Genomic DNA, 14359 nt, shown 5'->3' with positions numbered 1-14359 from the left:
GCACGACCAATAGTTGTCCTGTGGATAATTTCTCCCACCTGAGCTGTGGATCTCTGCAGCTCTTCCAGAGTTACCATGGGCCTCTTGGCTGCTTCTATGATTAATGATCTCCTTGCCCAGCCTGTCAGTTTAGGTTCATAACCATGTCTTGGTAGGTATGCAGTTGTGCCATACTCTTTCCAATTTCAGATGATGGATTGAACAGTGTTCCGTGAGATGTTCAAAGCTTGGGATATTTTTCTATAACCTAACCCTGCTTTAAAGTTCTCCACAGCTTTATCCCTGACCTGTCTGGCGTGTTCTTTGGCCTTCATGATGTGGTTTGTTCACTAACAAACCTCTGATGGCTTCACAGAACAGCTGCATTTATACTGGGATTAAATTACACACAGGTGGACTCTATTTACCAATTAGGTGACTTTAAAGGCAATTGGTTCTAGTTTTTAGTTTGAGGTATCAGAGTAAAGGGGGCTGAAAAATGCCCGCCACACTTTTCAGATATTTGTAAAACATTTTGAAAACCATTTATCATTTTCTTTCCACTTCACAATTATGTGCCACTTTGTGTTGGTCTATCACAAAAAATTCCAATAACATACATTTACGTTTTTGGTTGTAACATGACAAAATGTGGAAAATTTCAAGGGGTATGAATACTTTTTTAAGGCACTGTACATGTTCAACAAGTGCAACCCCCCCCCCCCCAAAAAAAATTGCTGTTCGTTCAGCCAGCAACCTTGCAAGGCGATAACCATAAAGAGGCAAAGAGCACATGAAGTTATCACTTTGCCTTCTTTCCTGCTATCTTTATACTACAAAACACCTCCTCCTGCTTTGGAAAAGAGAGAGAAGTGTTGTAGTCCTAACACAAGCACTCAGCACTATTGTCACCCTAGGACAGGAGTTATTGGCAGGATTAGCAGTGTTGGAATTAAAGGAAAACAAAAAGGCAACTGGCAGGAGACCAGAAGCCAAACCACCAGCAGTGATTTTGCCAAGGGTATTTTCTGGACTTTATTACTATGGTAGAGAAGTAAAAGCTATTCTCGCTCCTCATGCAAGCAGGAAATAATGGTCATATTGGAAAAAAAAAAAAAAAAAAAAAAAAAAAAAAACTAATCTATAATAGCAAAAAAACAAAACAAAAAAAAAATTGTTTTTAGAAATTCATGGCAGTATCAGGGACTAAAAGGAAGAAATCTGATTGGTTTCTATGTATGACAATATATGTCTTCCTTCAGAAAAGTAATGAGTCATTATTGAAAATCAAAATGTTCAAAAATGAAAACCAGCTCTGACTCAAAAAAACACTGGGGCATATGTTGGAAATGGTGCCTGTATGACTGACTATGACAGTAATGGATTTTATGTGAAGGAGCAGCACTTTGATCAAGTGACTGTTACTTGAAACATTTATAGGAAACAGAAAGCTTATTCTATTACTGCAGCCTTTTCTGAAGGGGAGCATGAAGTCAGACATGAATGAATCACCATGGGTAGTTGGGAAAGGTGATCTACTAAATCAAGTAGCAACCCAACCTAGTTATGGCCGTCCATGCTTTGAAGCCCTGAAAATTTAAACAGCCATCATAAAAAGACTAGTTTGTTGCGGGGTTTGGTGTCACTTGTAAAATGTTAAAGAGGAGCTCCACCTTAAAAAAAAATTATTAAAAGCCAGCAGCTACAAATACTGCAGCTGCTGACTTTTAATAAATGGACACTTACCTGTCCCAGCGATGTCAGCAGCCGAAGCCGAGCAATCGTTCGGCTCTCGGCTGCGCCTCCTGCCCATCCTCGGTCAGGGAATCGGGAAGTGAAGCGCTTCACTGCCCGGTTCCCTACTGCGCATGTGCGAGTCATGCTGCGCCTCTGCACTGGTCCCCGTTGTGTGCTGGGAACGGTGCGTTTCCTAGAACACAACGGGGGGGCAGGCATCTGCGGATATTCTGCGGCTGTCTAAGCCCGGAAGTGGCTGCAGATACCTGTATTAGACAGGTATCTGCAACCCCCCTCCCCCCTGAAAGGTGCCAATTGTGGCACTGGAGGGGGGGAGGAATCCGATGAGCGGAAGTTCCACTTTAGGGTGGAACTCCGCTTTAACAGTTAAATATCCAGTTGAGCCGTCAAAGTTAAATCCCGTAAAACTTTATCTCCCTTACCGTGTATTCCAAAGAACACGAAGACTAAAGCAGACCGTAAAAGACAATAAATTAAACCAAATGCCTTAGCACTACAGAAGTGATTATTGTACTACAATATTATATTAATTTGAACATTTGACACACTTGTCAAAAATGTGTCACTTAATCATTTTTAATAGTTAAGTCCATGCACTCTCCTACCTACAGGTACTTCACTACTTGATGAATTGCTACAAACGTCAAACTTCTGTCCTTAGAGCAAAGCATGTTTTACTGATTAGGATTTGAGGATTCATATAATTAAAAAAAGAAAAAAAAAAAAAAAGAAGGAGCCGTGTCCTCAATTCACAGAAGTTCCAATGTATAAAGATTAGTGCAGTCGCTATAGAAGTTTACAGGGTGACAAGTAAATGCTGTTGTGTGGCAATCACATTGCGACATCAAAACGTCTATCACCAGTTTCTCTGGTCACTGTAGAAGCTTAATAAGCTTTAACCATTTAATACCGCACCATAGTCAAAAGACAGCTGCAACACAGCTCTGTTGTTCTGGGAGGGCGTACCTGGACACAGATCAAGGTAAAGGGCCAATCGCAGTGGCCCTTTGCCATATGATCAGCTGTGTCCAATCACAGCTGATCACATGTAAACACACTTGCCAGTTATTGGCATTCCTTTCATCAAGTGCTGTCACAGCATGCGGAAAGGAGAGCCAGTAACCGGCAAGTGTGAGGGGACATTTACACATAATCAGGGCTCTTATTATTGGTACAGCCTTAACGGCACCCATAGGTGAAGAAAAATTACTTGTTTGCAAAATTTTATAACAGAAACTAAGAAAAACATTTTCTTTTTCACAATTTTCCGTCTTTTGTTTAGCAAAAAAATCCAGTGGTAATTAAACCACCAAAAGAAAGCTCTATTTGTGTGAAAAAATGTAAATGATAATTTCATATGGGTACAATGTCAGTGTTACATCAACACGCAACTGTCATTCAAGGTGCAACAGGACTGAATGCTGAAAATTTGCCTGGGCAGGAAGAGGGTAAAAGGGACCAGTATAAGTGGTTAACATCAGTTAGCCCAAACAAATTTACCAGATTGTACATCGATGACCATCTGATGTCCTCCCCTCATTCCCGGCCTGCTATCTTCTCCGTCACCTAAACAAAAAACACAAACAACTGTTAAAAGAGCACTGCGGTTTACCATAATAAATCATTAAAATTTGCAAGTGAAAATATTTCAACCCAGGATACAGGCCGGGTTCATACTGATACGACAAACGCTCTGACATTGGGAGCTCATGTCGCATGACGTGTGAAAATCAATGTTTCCCGATGGGAGCCATCCTAACTGGTCCGACACAAGTCGGTCCGACTTTGAAAATGCTCCCTGTACTACTTTGGTCCGACTTTGATCCTACTCCAGCTCACTGACTATCACTGAAGTCGGATCAAAGTCAGATCGCCGTCTCCATGATCCGACTTTGGCATGCGACTTGTGCTCAGATGATCTTGAGGGGGAACTCCACGCCAAATTTTAAATAAAAAAACGGCATGGGTTCCCCCTCCAAGAGCATACCAGGCCCTTGGGTCTGGTATGGATTTTAAGGGGCACCCCCTATGCTGAAAAACCAGCGTTGGGGTCTCCCCCCCAAATCCATACCAGACCCTTATCCAAGCACGCAGCCCGGCCGGTCAGGAATGGGGGTGGGGACGAGCGAGCCCCCCCCCCCGAACCATACCAGGCCGCATGCCCTCAAAATGGAGGGGCGAGTGCTTAGGGGCAGGGGGGCGCCCTGTGGCCCCCCCACCCCAAAGCACCTTGTCCCCATGTTGATGAGGGAAAGGGCCTCTTCCCAACAACCCTGGCCGTTGGTTGTCGGGGTCTGCAGGCGGGGGGCTTATTGGAATCTGGGAGCTCCCCTTAATAAGGGGGCCCCCAGATCCCGGCCCCCCATCCTATGAATGAGTATGAGATACATCGTACCCCTACCCATTCACCTAGGAAAAAAAGCGTCAAGAAAAAAAAAACAAAAACAAAAAAAAAAAAACCACACTAGACAGGTTTTTAAAAGAATTTCTTAGGCAGCTCAGGGGATCTTCTTCCGACTTCGGGGGGTCTTTCTTCTTCTCTGCGCTCTCCGGTTCTTCTCCCGGGCTCCTCCACTATCTTCTGCTCGCTCTTTTGCTAGCAGTGGCCCGGTCTTCTCCGCCACCTTCTTCCCTCTTCTCTTCTTCCGATGTTGACAACGCTCTCTCCCACTGTAATGCTGTGTGCGCGGTCCGCAACGACTTATACAGGGATGGGGCGTGGTCACCGGGTGATGTGACCCCGCCCCTTATGACATCACAGTCCCATCATGCCCCGGGACTGATGTCATAAGGGGCGGGGTCACCGGGCAACATCACCCGGTGACCACGCCCTATCCCTATAAGTCGTTGCGGACCGCGCATGTGGCATTACAGTGGGAGAGAGTGTCGTGTCAACATCAGAAGAAAAGAGGGGAGAAGAGGGAAGACGGCGGAGAAGACCGGGCCACCGCTAGCAAAAGAGCAGAAGATAGCGGAGGAGCCCGGCAAAAAAGATACTGGAGAGCGGGAGAAGAACTGGAGAGTGCGGAGAAGGAAGAGATCCCCGAAGTCGGAAGACCCCCGGAGCTGCCTAATAAATTTTAAAAACCTGTCTAGTTTGGTTTTTTTATTGACACTTTTTCCTAGGTGAATGGGTAGTGGTACAATGTACCTCATACTCATTCACATAGGGTGGGGGGCCGGGATCTGGGGGCCCTGGATTCCAATAACCCCCCAGCCCGCAGACCCCGACAACCAACGTCCAGGGTTGTCGGTTAGAGGCCCTTGTCCTCATCAACATGGGGAAAAGGTGCTTTGGGGTGGGGGAGCCGCAGGGTACCCCCCCCTGCCCCAAAGCACCTGGTATGGTTCGGGGGGGGGGGGGGGCGCTCGCTCGTCCCCACCTCCCTTTCCTGAACAGCCGGGCTGTGTGCTCGGATAAGGGTCTGGTATGGATTTGGGGGGGACCCCCACGCCATTTTTTCAGCGTAGGGGGTGCCCCTTAAAATCCACACAAGACCAAAGGGCCTAGTATGCTCTTGGAGGGGGAACCCATGCCGGTTTTTTTATTTGGCGTGGAGTTCCCCCTCAAGATTCATACCAAACACAGTGCCTGGTATTGGCGGGGATCCAAGTCGGATCCCCGTTCATTGAAAGTAGGACATATGTCGGCTTCAAGTTGCAGGGCAAAGTCGGATCCAAAGTAGGACGGCTGTTATGTCGCACCAGTGTGAACCCGGCCACAATAAATACTTCTAAAGGGTCCCTTTTGTTGCTGAACCCTAGTAAGCTATATAAAAATGATTACCTTTAGTGCTTTTAGGAATTATCTGGTTCCATTGAGGTTTATATTCTTGTTGACTGATGTATTGGCTGAACAGACCATCTAAAAAGTATAAATCAAAATCTTGTTACATTTTATATACACACTATATTTTATATAAATATATATATTTTTATTAGAGGTCGACCGATATGGGTTTTTCTCTGGCCGATGCCGATATTTAGAAATCGCGGTGGCCGATATATGATGCCGATTTTTTTGGGCCGATATATTAGGCCGATTTTTTTTCTTTTTTTTTCCCTTCATCTCATAAAATCTAACAGTTAGACCCCTTTCACACTGGGGCATTTTTCAGGCGCTTTTGGGCTAAAAATAGCGCCTGTAAAACGGCTCCCCTGCAGTCTCAGTGTGAAAGCCCGAGTGCTTTCACACTGAGGCAATGCGCTGGCAGGATGTTAAAAAAAAAGTCCTGCAAGCAGCATCTTTGGAGCAGTGTATACCGCTGCTCCACCACTCCTGCCCATTGAAATGAATGTGCACCGCTGCCGAAGCGCCTGCAAAGCGTTTCGGCAGCAGCGCTTCATGGGCGCATTTAACCCCTTCCTCGGCCACTAGCTGGGTTATAAGCGCCCCGCTAGCAGCCGAATAGCGCCGCTAAAACTAACAGCGTTTTACCGTCAACGCATGCCCGCTCCAGTGTGAAAGCAACCTTAAGTAATAAGTGATACCGAAAAATTTTACATTTAAACATTTATTAAACAAAACAAACCTCCAATCAGTTCACTTGTATGTATAATGTAGATTAAAAAAAATAACTATATCTTAAATATCAAATACACAAAAACAGGTAATCAAAACTTTTGGGACGAAAAAAATGGGCTTACTTTACTGCTTATTTTTTTTTTTTTATTTCATTAATTTTTTTTTTAAAAATTGCGTTTGAAAGACCGCTGCGCAAATACCGTGTGACATAAAATATTGCAACAACCACCATTTTATTCCCTATAATGTTTGGGGGTTCTAAGTGATTTTCTAGCAGAAAATACAGGATTTTTACTTGTAAGCAACAAGTATCAGAAAAGATTGAGTCCTTAAATGGTTAAACTGAGAACTTCTACACACAGAGTTCAGTCTATTGATAAAAAGAACCTGAAAAGATACAATGTATCTTCTTATCAGACTTGGCAGGCTGCCCAGGGAGGAGAGAATCCTCTCCACAGATAACTCCGGAAAACTTGCATTGACTTCTATTACAGAAGTCATTTGCAAGTCCCAATCGGCTTTTTTATCAGCACAATCCGCGATGTCGATTAAGTAAAAAAAGCCAAACATCAGCCGACCTCTAATATATATATATATATTTATATAATAATAATAATAATAATAATAATAATAATAATAATAATAAAATATATATATATATATATATACATACACATATATATACACATACACACACAAACACAAAACACCACCTATTGAAACTGTAGCTCTGCCACTTAAGTAGGTAGAACCATTTTTACATATTAAATTTTTTTTTTTTTTTTTTTAGTTTTTAAGGACCGAGCCTCTTTCTGAGATTTGTTGCTTACAAGTTAAAAGCAGATTTGCTAGAAAATTACTTAGAACCCCCAAACATTATAATTTTTTTTCTAACACCCTAGAGAATAAGATGGCGATCGTTGTAAAACTTTGTCACACCATATTTGCGCAGCGGTCTTACAAGCGCACTTTTTTTGGAAAAATTTAAATTTTTGAATTAAAAAATAAAAAACAGTAAAATTAGCCCATTTTTTTTTTTTATATTGTGAAAGATAATGTTACGCCGAGTAAATTGATACCCAACATGTCACGCTTCAAAATTGCACAAGCTCAAGCTTTACCCTTGCATGTTTTGAGTTACAGAGGAGGTCTAGGGCTAGAATTATTGCTCTCGCTCTAACGCTCGTGGCGATACCTCACATGTGTGGTTTGAACACAGTTTGCATATACGGACAATAGTCACGTATGCGTTCGCTTCTGCACGCAAGCTCGTCGGGACAGGGCGCGTTTAAAAAAAATTTTTTTTTTTCTTATAGATTTTTTTTTTTTTAAACATTTTTACACTGTTTAAAAAAAAAAAAATTATAATTGTGTCACTTTTATTCCTATTACAAGGAATGTAAACATCCCTTGTAATAGAAAAAAAACCATGACAGGACCTCTTAAAAATGAGATCTGGGGTCAAAAAGACTCCTAGATTGTAAGCTCTAATGAGCAGGGCCCTCTGATTCCTCGTGTATTGAATTGTATTGTACTTGTACTGTCCTCCCTAATGTTGTAAAGCGCTGCGTAAACTGTTGGCGCTATATAAATCCTTAATAATAATAATAATAATAAAAAGACTTCAGATCTCATATTTACATTAAAATGCAAGCAAAAAAAAAAAGGCCCTTTAAGAGCTATGGGTAGAAGTGACGTTTTGACGTCGCTTCCACCCTGCAGTGATATGGAGACGGGTAGGGGCCATCATCCCCTCACTCGTCTCCATACCCATGCAGGGGACAGACGTGGCGATCGCCTCCACTGCTGCTGACGGCTCCAGTAAGCGGCAGAGGGCACCGGATCACGGCGGGGGGGGTGGCCCTCTCCCGCCGCCGATAAAAGTGATCTTGCGGCGGATCCGCCGCAGGAGATCACTTTTATCTTGTAGCGGACCGCCCACTGAAGAGGATAAAAGGGGTTATGGCAGCTAGCTGCTGCCATAACATCAATATCCTCCTTCAAAGTACCGACGTATAACGACGGTGGGCGGTCCGGAAGTGGTTAAAATATATAAGAGACTTCTATTTTTATTTTTTTCTAAGCCCTGAATTTACTACCAGTACACATGGTGTAAAAATAGTATTCAAAATCTGGGCAGTTATATAGCTATAACACTGAAGATAGTCTAAAGAGGAAAAAAAAAAAAAAAAAAAAAAACCTACACACTGCATATTCAATTTAAACGTCCACCAGACAGACTTGCCAAGCTCCAGAAGCTGAGAGCTATTGTACAATTCCTGTGGATGAGTATTGGCCTTTCCCTCTTATTCCTGCCAGCTGTTCTACAGATATGATGGGCGGTCTCACTAACCAACAGTATGTATGCATGCAAGGTGGGCAGCCTGAGTTCTAAACTAGAGTAACCAGTTGATATTTGCATAACAAAGCATGACAGGGGAGCTTTACATGTTATGCACGTTAGAAAGCTCTAGGTAGCTTTTAGTAAAGACAAAAGCACATTTTCAGTCAGTTTACACGTCATGTGCACCGTGTAATAAAAACTTATAAATGTTTAGGCATTTACCATTTACAGCCTTTTCAATCAACTCTTCACTGCCATCAAAGTCTCCTTTCAAAACCAGCTTGTCATGAAGCTCTGTTAACATTGGATGTTCCAAGGCAATTTTGGTTTTCTTCTGTAAGGACTCAAAAGCCTCTGTGTAATTGTGCTGGCGGAAGTGCTTGAGACAAAGGCGAATAGCTTCCTGTTCACGGTACTACTGGAACACAAGGAGAAGGATGAATAACTTTACTAAAATCATTACCAAAATATACTGCAAATGCTGCTGCATTCCACAAAGCATGAACTGCTTTATAGTAAAGTGGAATGACAGACGGTTATTAAAACATTGTGGGCAGGTAGGTTTTTATTGTAAAGGGAACTCTGAATGTGTCTCATGCAATAAAAGTTCCCCCTTCTGCAAGTCAGCAGTGTTTCTTCCGAGTGTACATGTTCAGCTCAGTGTACACTCTCAGCATGTCTTGATGTCAGGATTAACCTCTGTGCGCATGGGAGGAGAATTGCATCATTCTATCATCCTAGGCTGCCCAATGAAGGCAGCCGAAGATGTCAAACCCAGAAGACTGGGTGAAGATTGGGTGCGTCAACAAAGGCATTCAGTGGTAAGTACAAGGACTTTAGTTCATTTTAATACCTATCACCGGGATTTTGTGTTACTTTAGTTTGTGGAGCGGGCTGGCCCAACTGAACTATGTTCAATACTAAGACATGTAGCTGTTGTCAATGCTGTATAAGCTGTATGTAGCATTAGCTAAATACAGTATACAGCGCTGTATTCTGGTAGCGGTAGTTGGGCTGAGCACTGCTCAGCCATCTGCAAGAGGCCTTGTGCTTTTGTAAATTGAAGGTTTACTCTGATTGGCCAAGGTGGAGATTGTGTTGTGATCTGGCCACCTCAGCCAATCAGAGGAAGCCTTATATTCATTGATAATACAAGACTTTCTGCTTCTCTCCTGAAGACTCTTGGGATTTATGACATCATTTGCCTAGGAATGGGAACCAGAAAGAAAATGAAGAAACGTAAAAACAAAAGTTTAAAACACAAAAAATATGATATACCGGTACTTTCCTATCCAGTTACTAATGCTTAGCAGCATGTGGATTAAAAAGACTCAATATTGATGGAGAGTGTGTCTGCTTTAAGCATTGTTCAGCCCAGCTCAATTTTTTTCCAGAAATGGGACAGGAAGTTTATGCAACACTGCTGGAACACAGCGCTCTATACTGTATATAGCTTATGCTATATACAGTTTATATAGTGCTGACAGCGGCCGCAGCCATTGGCCCAAACTATTTAATGTAACACAAAGCAACAAAACATCAAAAAAAATATATATTTTTGTATGCTGTATGAACAGGAGCAAAAGCACATAGTGGGGTTTTCTCAAATTTGAGTGCAAACGTGGCAATAAACTTTAATAAACCAGCCTTCTTGCTAACAGGCAAATGGCCTCCTGCAATGATTTACTTATGTTAATACCAGTCCATAGTCACTTCAGTAATGGTGGATGTCTCAAGATGTGACACAGAAACTAGTGCCCCTCCTCTTCACCAGCCCAGAGCTGATGGGGAACAGACTATTGCACTATAGGTCCCCCAAAATGGCTAATGTGGTACTAAAGGCAAAATAAAAAAACGATATTTGATGGTCTTGTCATTGGCATTAACAAAGCAGTCGGGGGGGGGGGGTTACTTAAAACTGGAGCACTCAGAATCCGATGCAGCTGTGCGTAGTAACCAATCAGTTTCCAGATTTTATTGTCAAAGCTTGATTGAACAATTTAAAAAGTTAGAAGCTGACTGGTTACTATGCACAGCTGCACCAGATTCTGATTGCTCCAGTTTTAGTAAACGTCCCCCTTTTTTACCCACTGATCCGGCAGTTATTTTTCAGCCTTTGTAAGAGATCAAGCTGTACAGCAAAAAGGGGAGTTAGGAGGGCCAAGACAAACCACGTAACACTGACGGGGTGTTTACAATTGTAAAAAACTAAATATGGTAAAAAAAATAAATAAATAAATAAATAAATGTTTGTGACTAAAAAGCATTCGGTTAGGCTTTAATTTGTTGGTCATTTATATAAAGTCCTTTTACATAAACTAGCCTAACAATACCCACTCCAAACTGTACTGCTGTCCAAGGATGTTCTCCATTGCTCTATAGATAAAGAATACACCAAAGTACAGGAAATGCATTACTGTAAAGATCACTAGTTAAAATAATGGGAGGAAAAAAAAAAAAAAACACAAACAAAAAACTAAAAAACTGAAATTGAATGCAACCACAACAGCAAAGGATTGGTCAAATGTAATAAATACACTACTTTTTTTTTTTTTTTTGGGGGGGGGGGGGGGGGGGGGTTAGATAAACTTTAAAACAAAAGCGCACATTATATTCTGCTACTCACCCCTCCTTATTTTACCCTTCATGGAGCAGAACTCCATAAAGATCTTTGTTGTGTGGTCTGGCTGTGTTGTCAGACCTCTGAAGTCAATTCTGTCTGGGCCAAGCATTAAAGTTTATGGGCTTGTTGAGGGAATGTATTGACCCTTTAAAATGTATGTGCACAACCAGCCTTTTGTGAGTGAAACCAGTTTAACTACTGAGCTTTTATATTTTGATACATGGCATTTACATGACAAAGTCTGTACATCTGCAGCTAAAAACACATGCACAAATCTCCTCTGCATTGCCTACCAATCAATGCAGCTTTCAATAAAGTGGAAATTCAGCAACTAAATGTTTCTACTTAGCTGTAGAATAAAATTAATTTTACTGCTGTCTCATTTGTAAAATTTCCCTTCACTAGCTTTGTAGTCAATGAAACAGACAGAAAACTGACAGATGTTCAAATATTTGATCATGCTAGTCAAAAAAAAAGGTTTCCCTTTAAAGCATTCAGGAGCACAGGAATTGCATATTCCCAGTCATGCGGTTATAAGTTAATACAACCTGTAACCTTACCTTACTGTACCAGTGAAGACAGGGCTGTACCACTTCCGGATTATCAATGCCATTAATTTCAACATACCAGATACTGAAGTTAAAGCTTGGTCCCCAAGACAAGAGAGGAACTAAAAAAAAAAAAAAAAAAAAAAAAAAAAAAAATATACAGAGGCACATAAGATCATTGTGTCACACATTATTAAAACAATTTTGAAGTACAAAAGGCTCTAATGTGGTCTTAGTCACATACATTATTACCAAAAGTATTGGGACACCTGCCTTTACACGCACATGAACTTTAATGGCATCCCAGTCTTATTCCGTAGGGTTCAATATTGAGTTGTCCCACCCTCTGCAGTTATAACAGCTTCAACTCTTCTGGAAAGGCTGTCCACAAGGTTTAGGAGTGCATCTATGGGAATGTTTGACCTTTGGGCTGAATTAGAGCAGAGACTGTAAGCCGAGACTTCTTGTCCACATCAGTACCTGACCTCACAAAATGCGCTTCTAGAAGAATGGTCAAACATTCCCATAGACATGCTCCTAAACCTTGTGGACAGCCTTCCCAGAAGAGTTGAAGCTGTTATAGTTGATGGGTGGGCCAACTCAATATTGAGCCCTACAGACTAAGACTGGGATGCCATTAAAGTTAATGTGCGTGTAAAGGCAGGCGTCACAATACTTTTGGTAATATAGTGTATGTATAATCATGTTTCTATGAAAATAGCTCAAAGAGTAGTGTTATAATTCAAGTGTATCTAGTTCTGCTCGGTCTGCATGGAATGCATCTTTAAACATGTACTAAGGGCTAAAAGCAATCCGTTCAAATACTTCTATCCTCTGCAGTCTCTGTGGTCAGACTGTGCAGCCATAAGGCTCATTTTACAATGACGAGGTGCAGTTTGACTGCACCACGCATGTAGAACAGGTTGGCTGCTCTTTCCCATTGTGTTCTGAAGGCACACACCAAAACCACAGGAGATAATAGAATTCAATGGGAAATAGCTAACCCGATGGTACACTGCTCTATATCCACTGTGTGGTCATACCGCACTGCATCAGTGTAAAAGGGGCCTAATGCTTCACAGTAACTGTACATTGCAAAAAACAAACACAATTTGATATGAGGTGATAAAAACAAAACATTACAACATCAAATATTAGACTGTAATAAATGTCTTTTTGGAACACTAAGAGCAAATGTCTCCTTAAAAGCGGAATTTAAATTATAATGGTTTTCCAAAACTGTTACATTCAAGTGCATGCTGCCGTGAATGATAACTACCACAGTTGCTTGTGCTCTCAACTGAACTGTCAAGCTATCAAATGGCTGATGTCATCACTGAGCAAATATGCAGCACCATGGCAGCTTCAGATTGCAGATGCAAATAAAGGCTAAGATGGCAGCTTCGTCAGCTGTAAAGGATAAGAGGGTATAGTTCTGCTTTAAATGAAACGGAAGAGTTATTTTAATTCTTAAAGTGAAACACACACAAAAAAAAATAAAGAATAAAAAATGTTTGTTTAAATTTCAAAACTTTAATGACCTATGCAGATGTTTGCCTGCAGCTTATTGTTAAATTACTTGATATTGTAACTACAACGGTGAAAACTTGACTAAGATTAAGTTATGGCTAAGGAGTATACATAATTAAACAACTTCTGACACAAACTAGTAATATACCTATTTTAATGAATCGGCATGGGAACATCTGCTCATCAATTTTATGCTTCAATGTGAATGTTTCTTTGTTATAATCATTCTTCAGGCCACTGAAAGAAAGAGCATGCTTAAAAGTATGCATTTAGTAGAATTTAGATTTTGCAACTTTGACTATGGAGAAAACACACTGAAGACTTTTGGTACACACTAGAATTGAATGAACAAATAAAAGAATTATCAAAGGCTACAGCATCCATAAGGCTGAGTTCACACTGGTGCACTCTCACACCCATGCGATCCGATTTCTGTCCGAATTGACAGTTTGCACTGCGATACGCGAACCAATTTGGGGGTGTCATTAACTGTGTATTGACACTCCCAGCAGTTTGCACATAGCAGTGTGAACTGCCTGCGAGTCGGGTGCGATGCGGGAACCTGCAGTGGATTTGCAGTTTTCCCGCATCGCACCAATGTGAACCGAGCCTAAAACACGACTCCAATAGCTTTAACAATCGAAACATTCAAGATTGTATTCCTTTCCTCGCCATGTGAGAAACATCAATGCTGCCACTGCTTATTATTTTAGATCTTGCAACATACCTGGCTACCACCCTTCTGTCATTGTCACTAGTTAGCGTGCCAGCAAACAATCACACCATGAAACCAGCAGTATCGTTGTTTTGGTACTTCATAGATACTGCAGGTTGTAATGCAGCAATTTTGACAATGGTGGTCACCATTTTAGGGCTTATGTAAACAGGCTTTATAAAAGTTGAAATTTTGTATTTTTACAAAGTGCTATTCAAAAACGCATGGAGTTGGACCCCTTGCCTCCAAAGGAACCAAAAGCAGGTCAAGCACACGATTAGGATGCTCATCCACAACACACAATTAGAGCTGACCTCCAGAGTAATCAAATATTGTT

The 14359-nt window shown here is 41.5% G+C and overlaps 1 protein-coding gene across 2 annotated transcripts in view; it reads right to left on the bottom strand.

The window, feature by feature from the left end:
- MKLN1 (muskelin 1) overlaps nucleotides 1–14359 on the bottom strand; it is a 103667-nt gene that overhangs the window by 55511 nt on the left and 33797 nt on the right. The window contains exons 4-8 of one of the 2 annotated variants that reach the window (XM_073619413.1): nucleotides 13456–13544; nucleotides 11790–11899; nucleotides 8829–9021; nucleotides 5525–5602; nucleotides 3238–3303 (exon numbers count right to left, since the gene is read on the bottom strand). In XM_073619413.1, the coding sequence (XP_073475514.1) occupies nucleotides 3238–3303; nucleotides 5525–5602; nucleotides 8829–9021; nucleotides 11790–11899; nucleotides 13456–13544 (536 nt within the window). Of the gene's footprint in view, nucleotides 1–3237; nucleotides 3304–5524; nucleotides 5603–8828; nucleotides 9025–11789; nucleotides 11900–13455; nucleotides 13545–14359 lie in introns of those variants that run through there. The other variant, XM_073619414.1, reaches the window with a different exon arrangement.

Source organism: Aquarana catesbeiana, linkage group LG03 (genome assembly GCF_042186555.1).
Source record: "Aquarana catesbeiana isolate 2022-GZ linkage group LG03, ASM4218655v1, whole genome shotgun sequence".
NCBI classification, from domain to species: Eukaryota; Metazoa; Chordata; class Amphibia; order Anura; family Ranidae; genus Aquarana; species Aquarana catesbeiana.
This window is presented reverse-complemented; position numbering and strand designations above follow the sequence as displayed.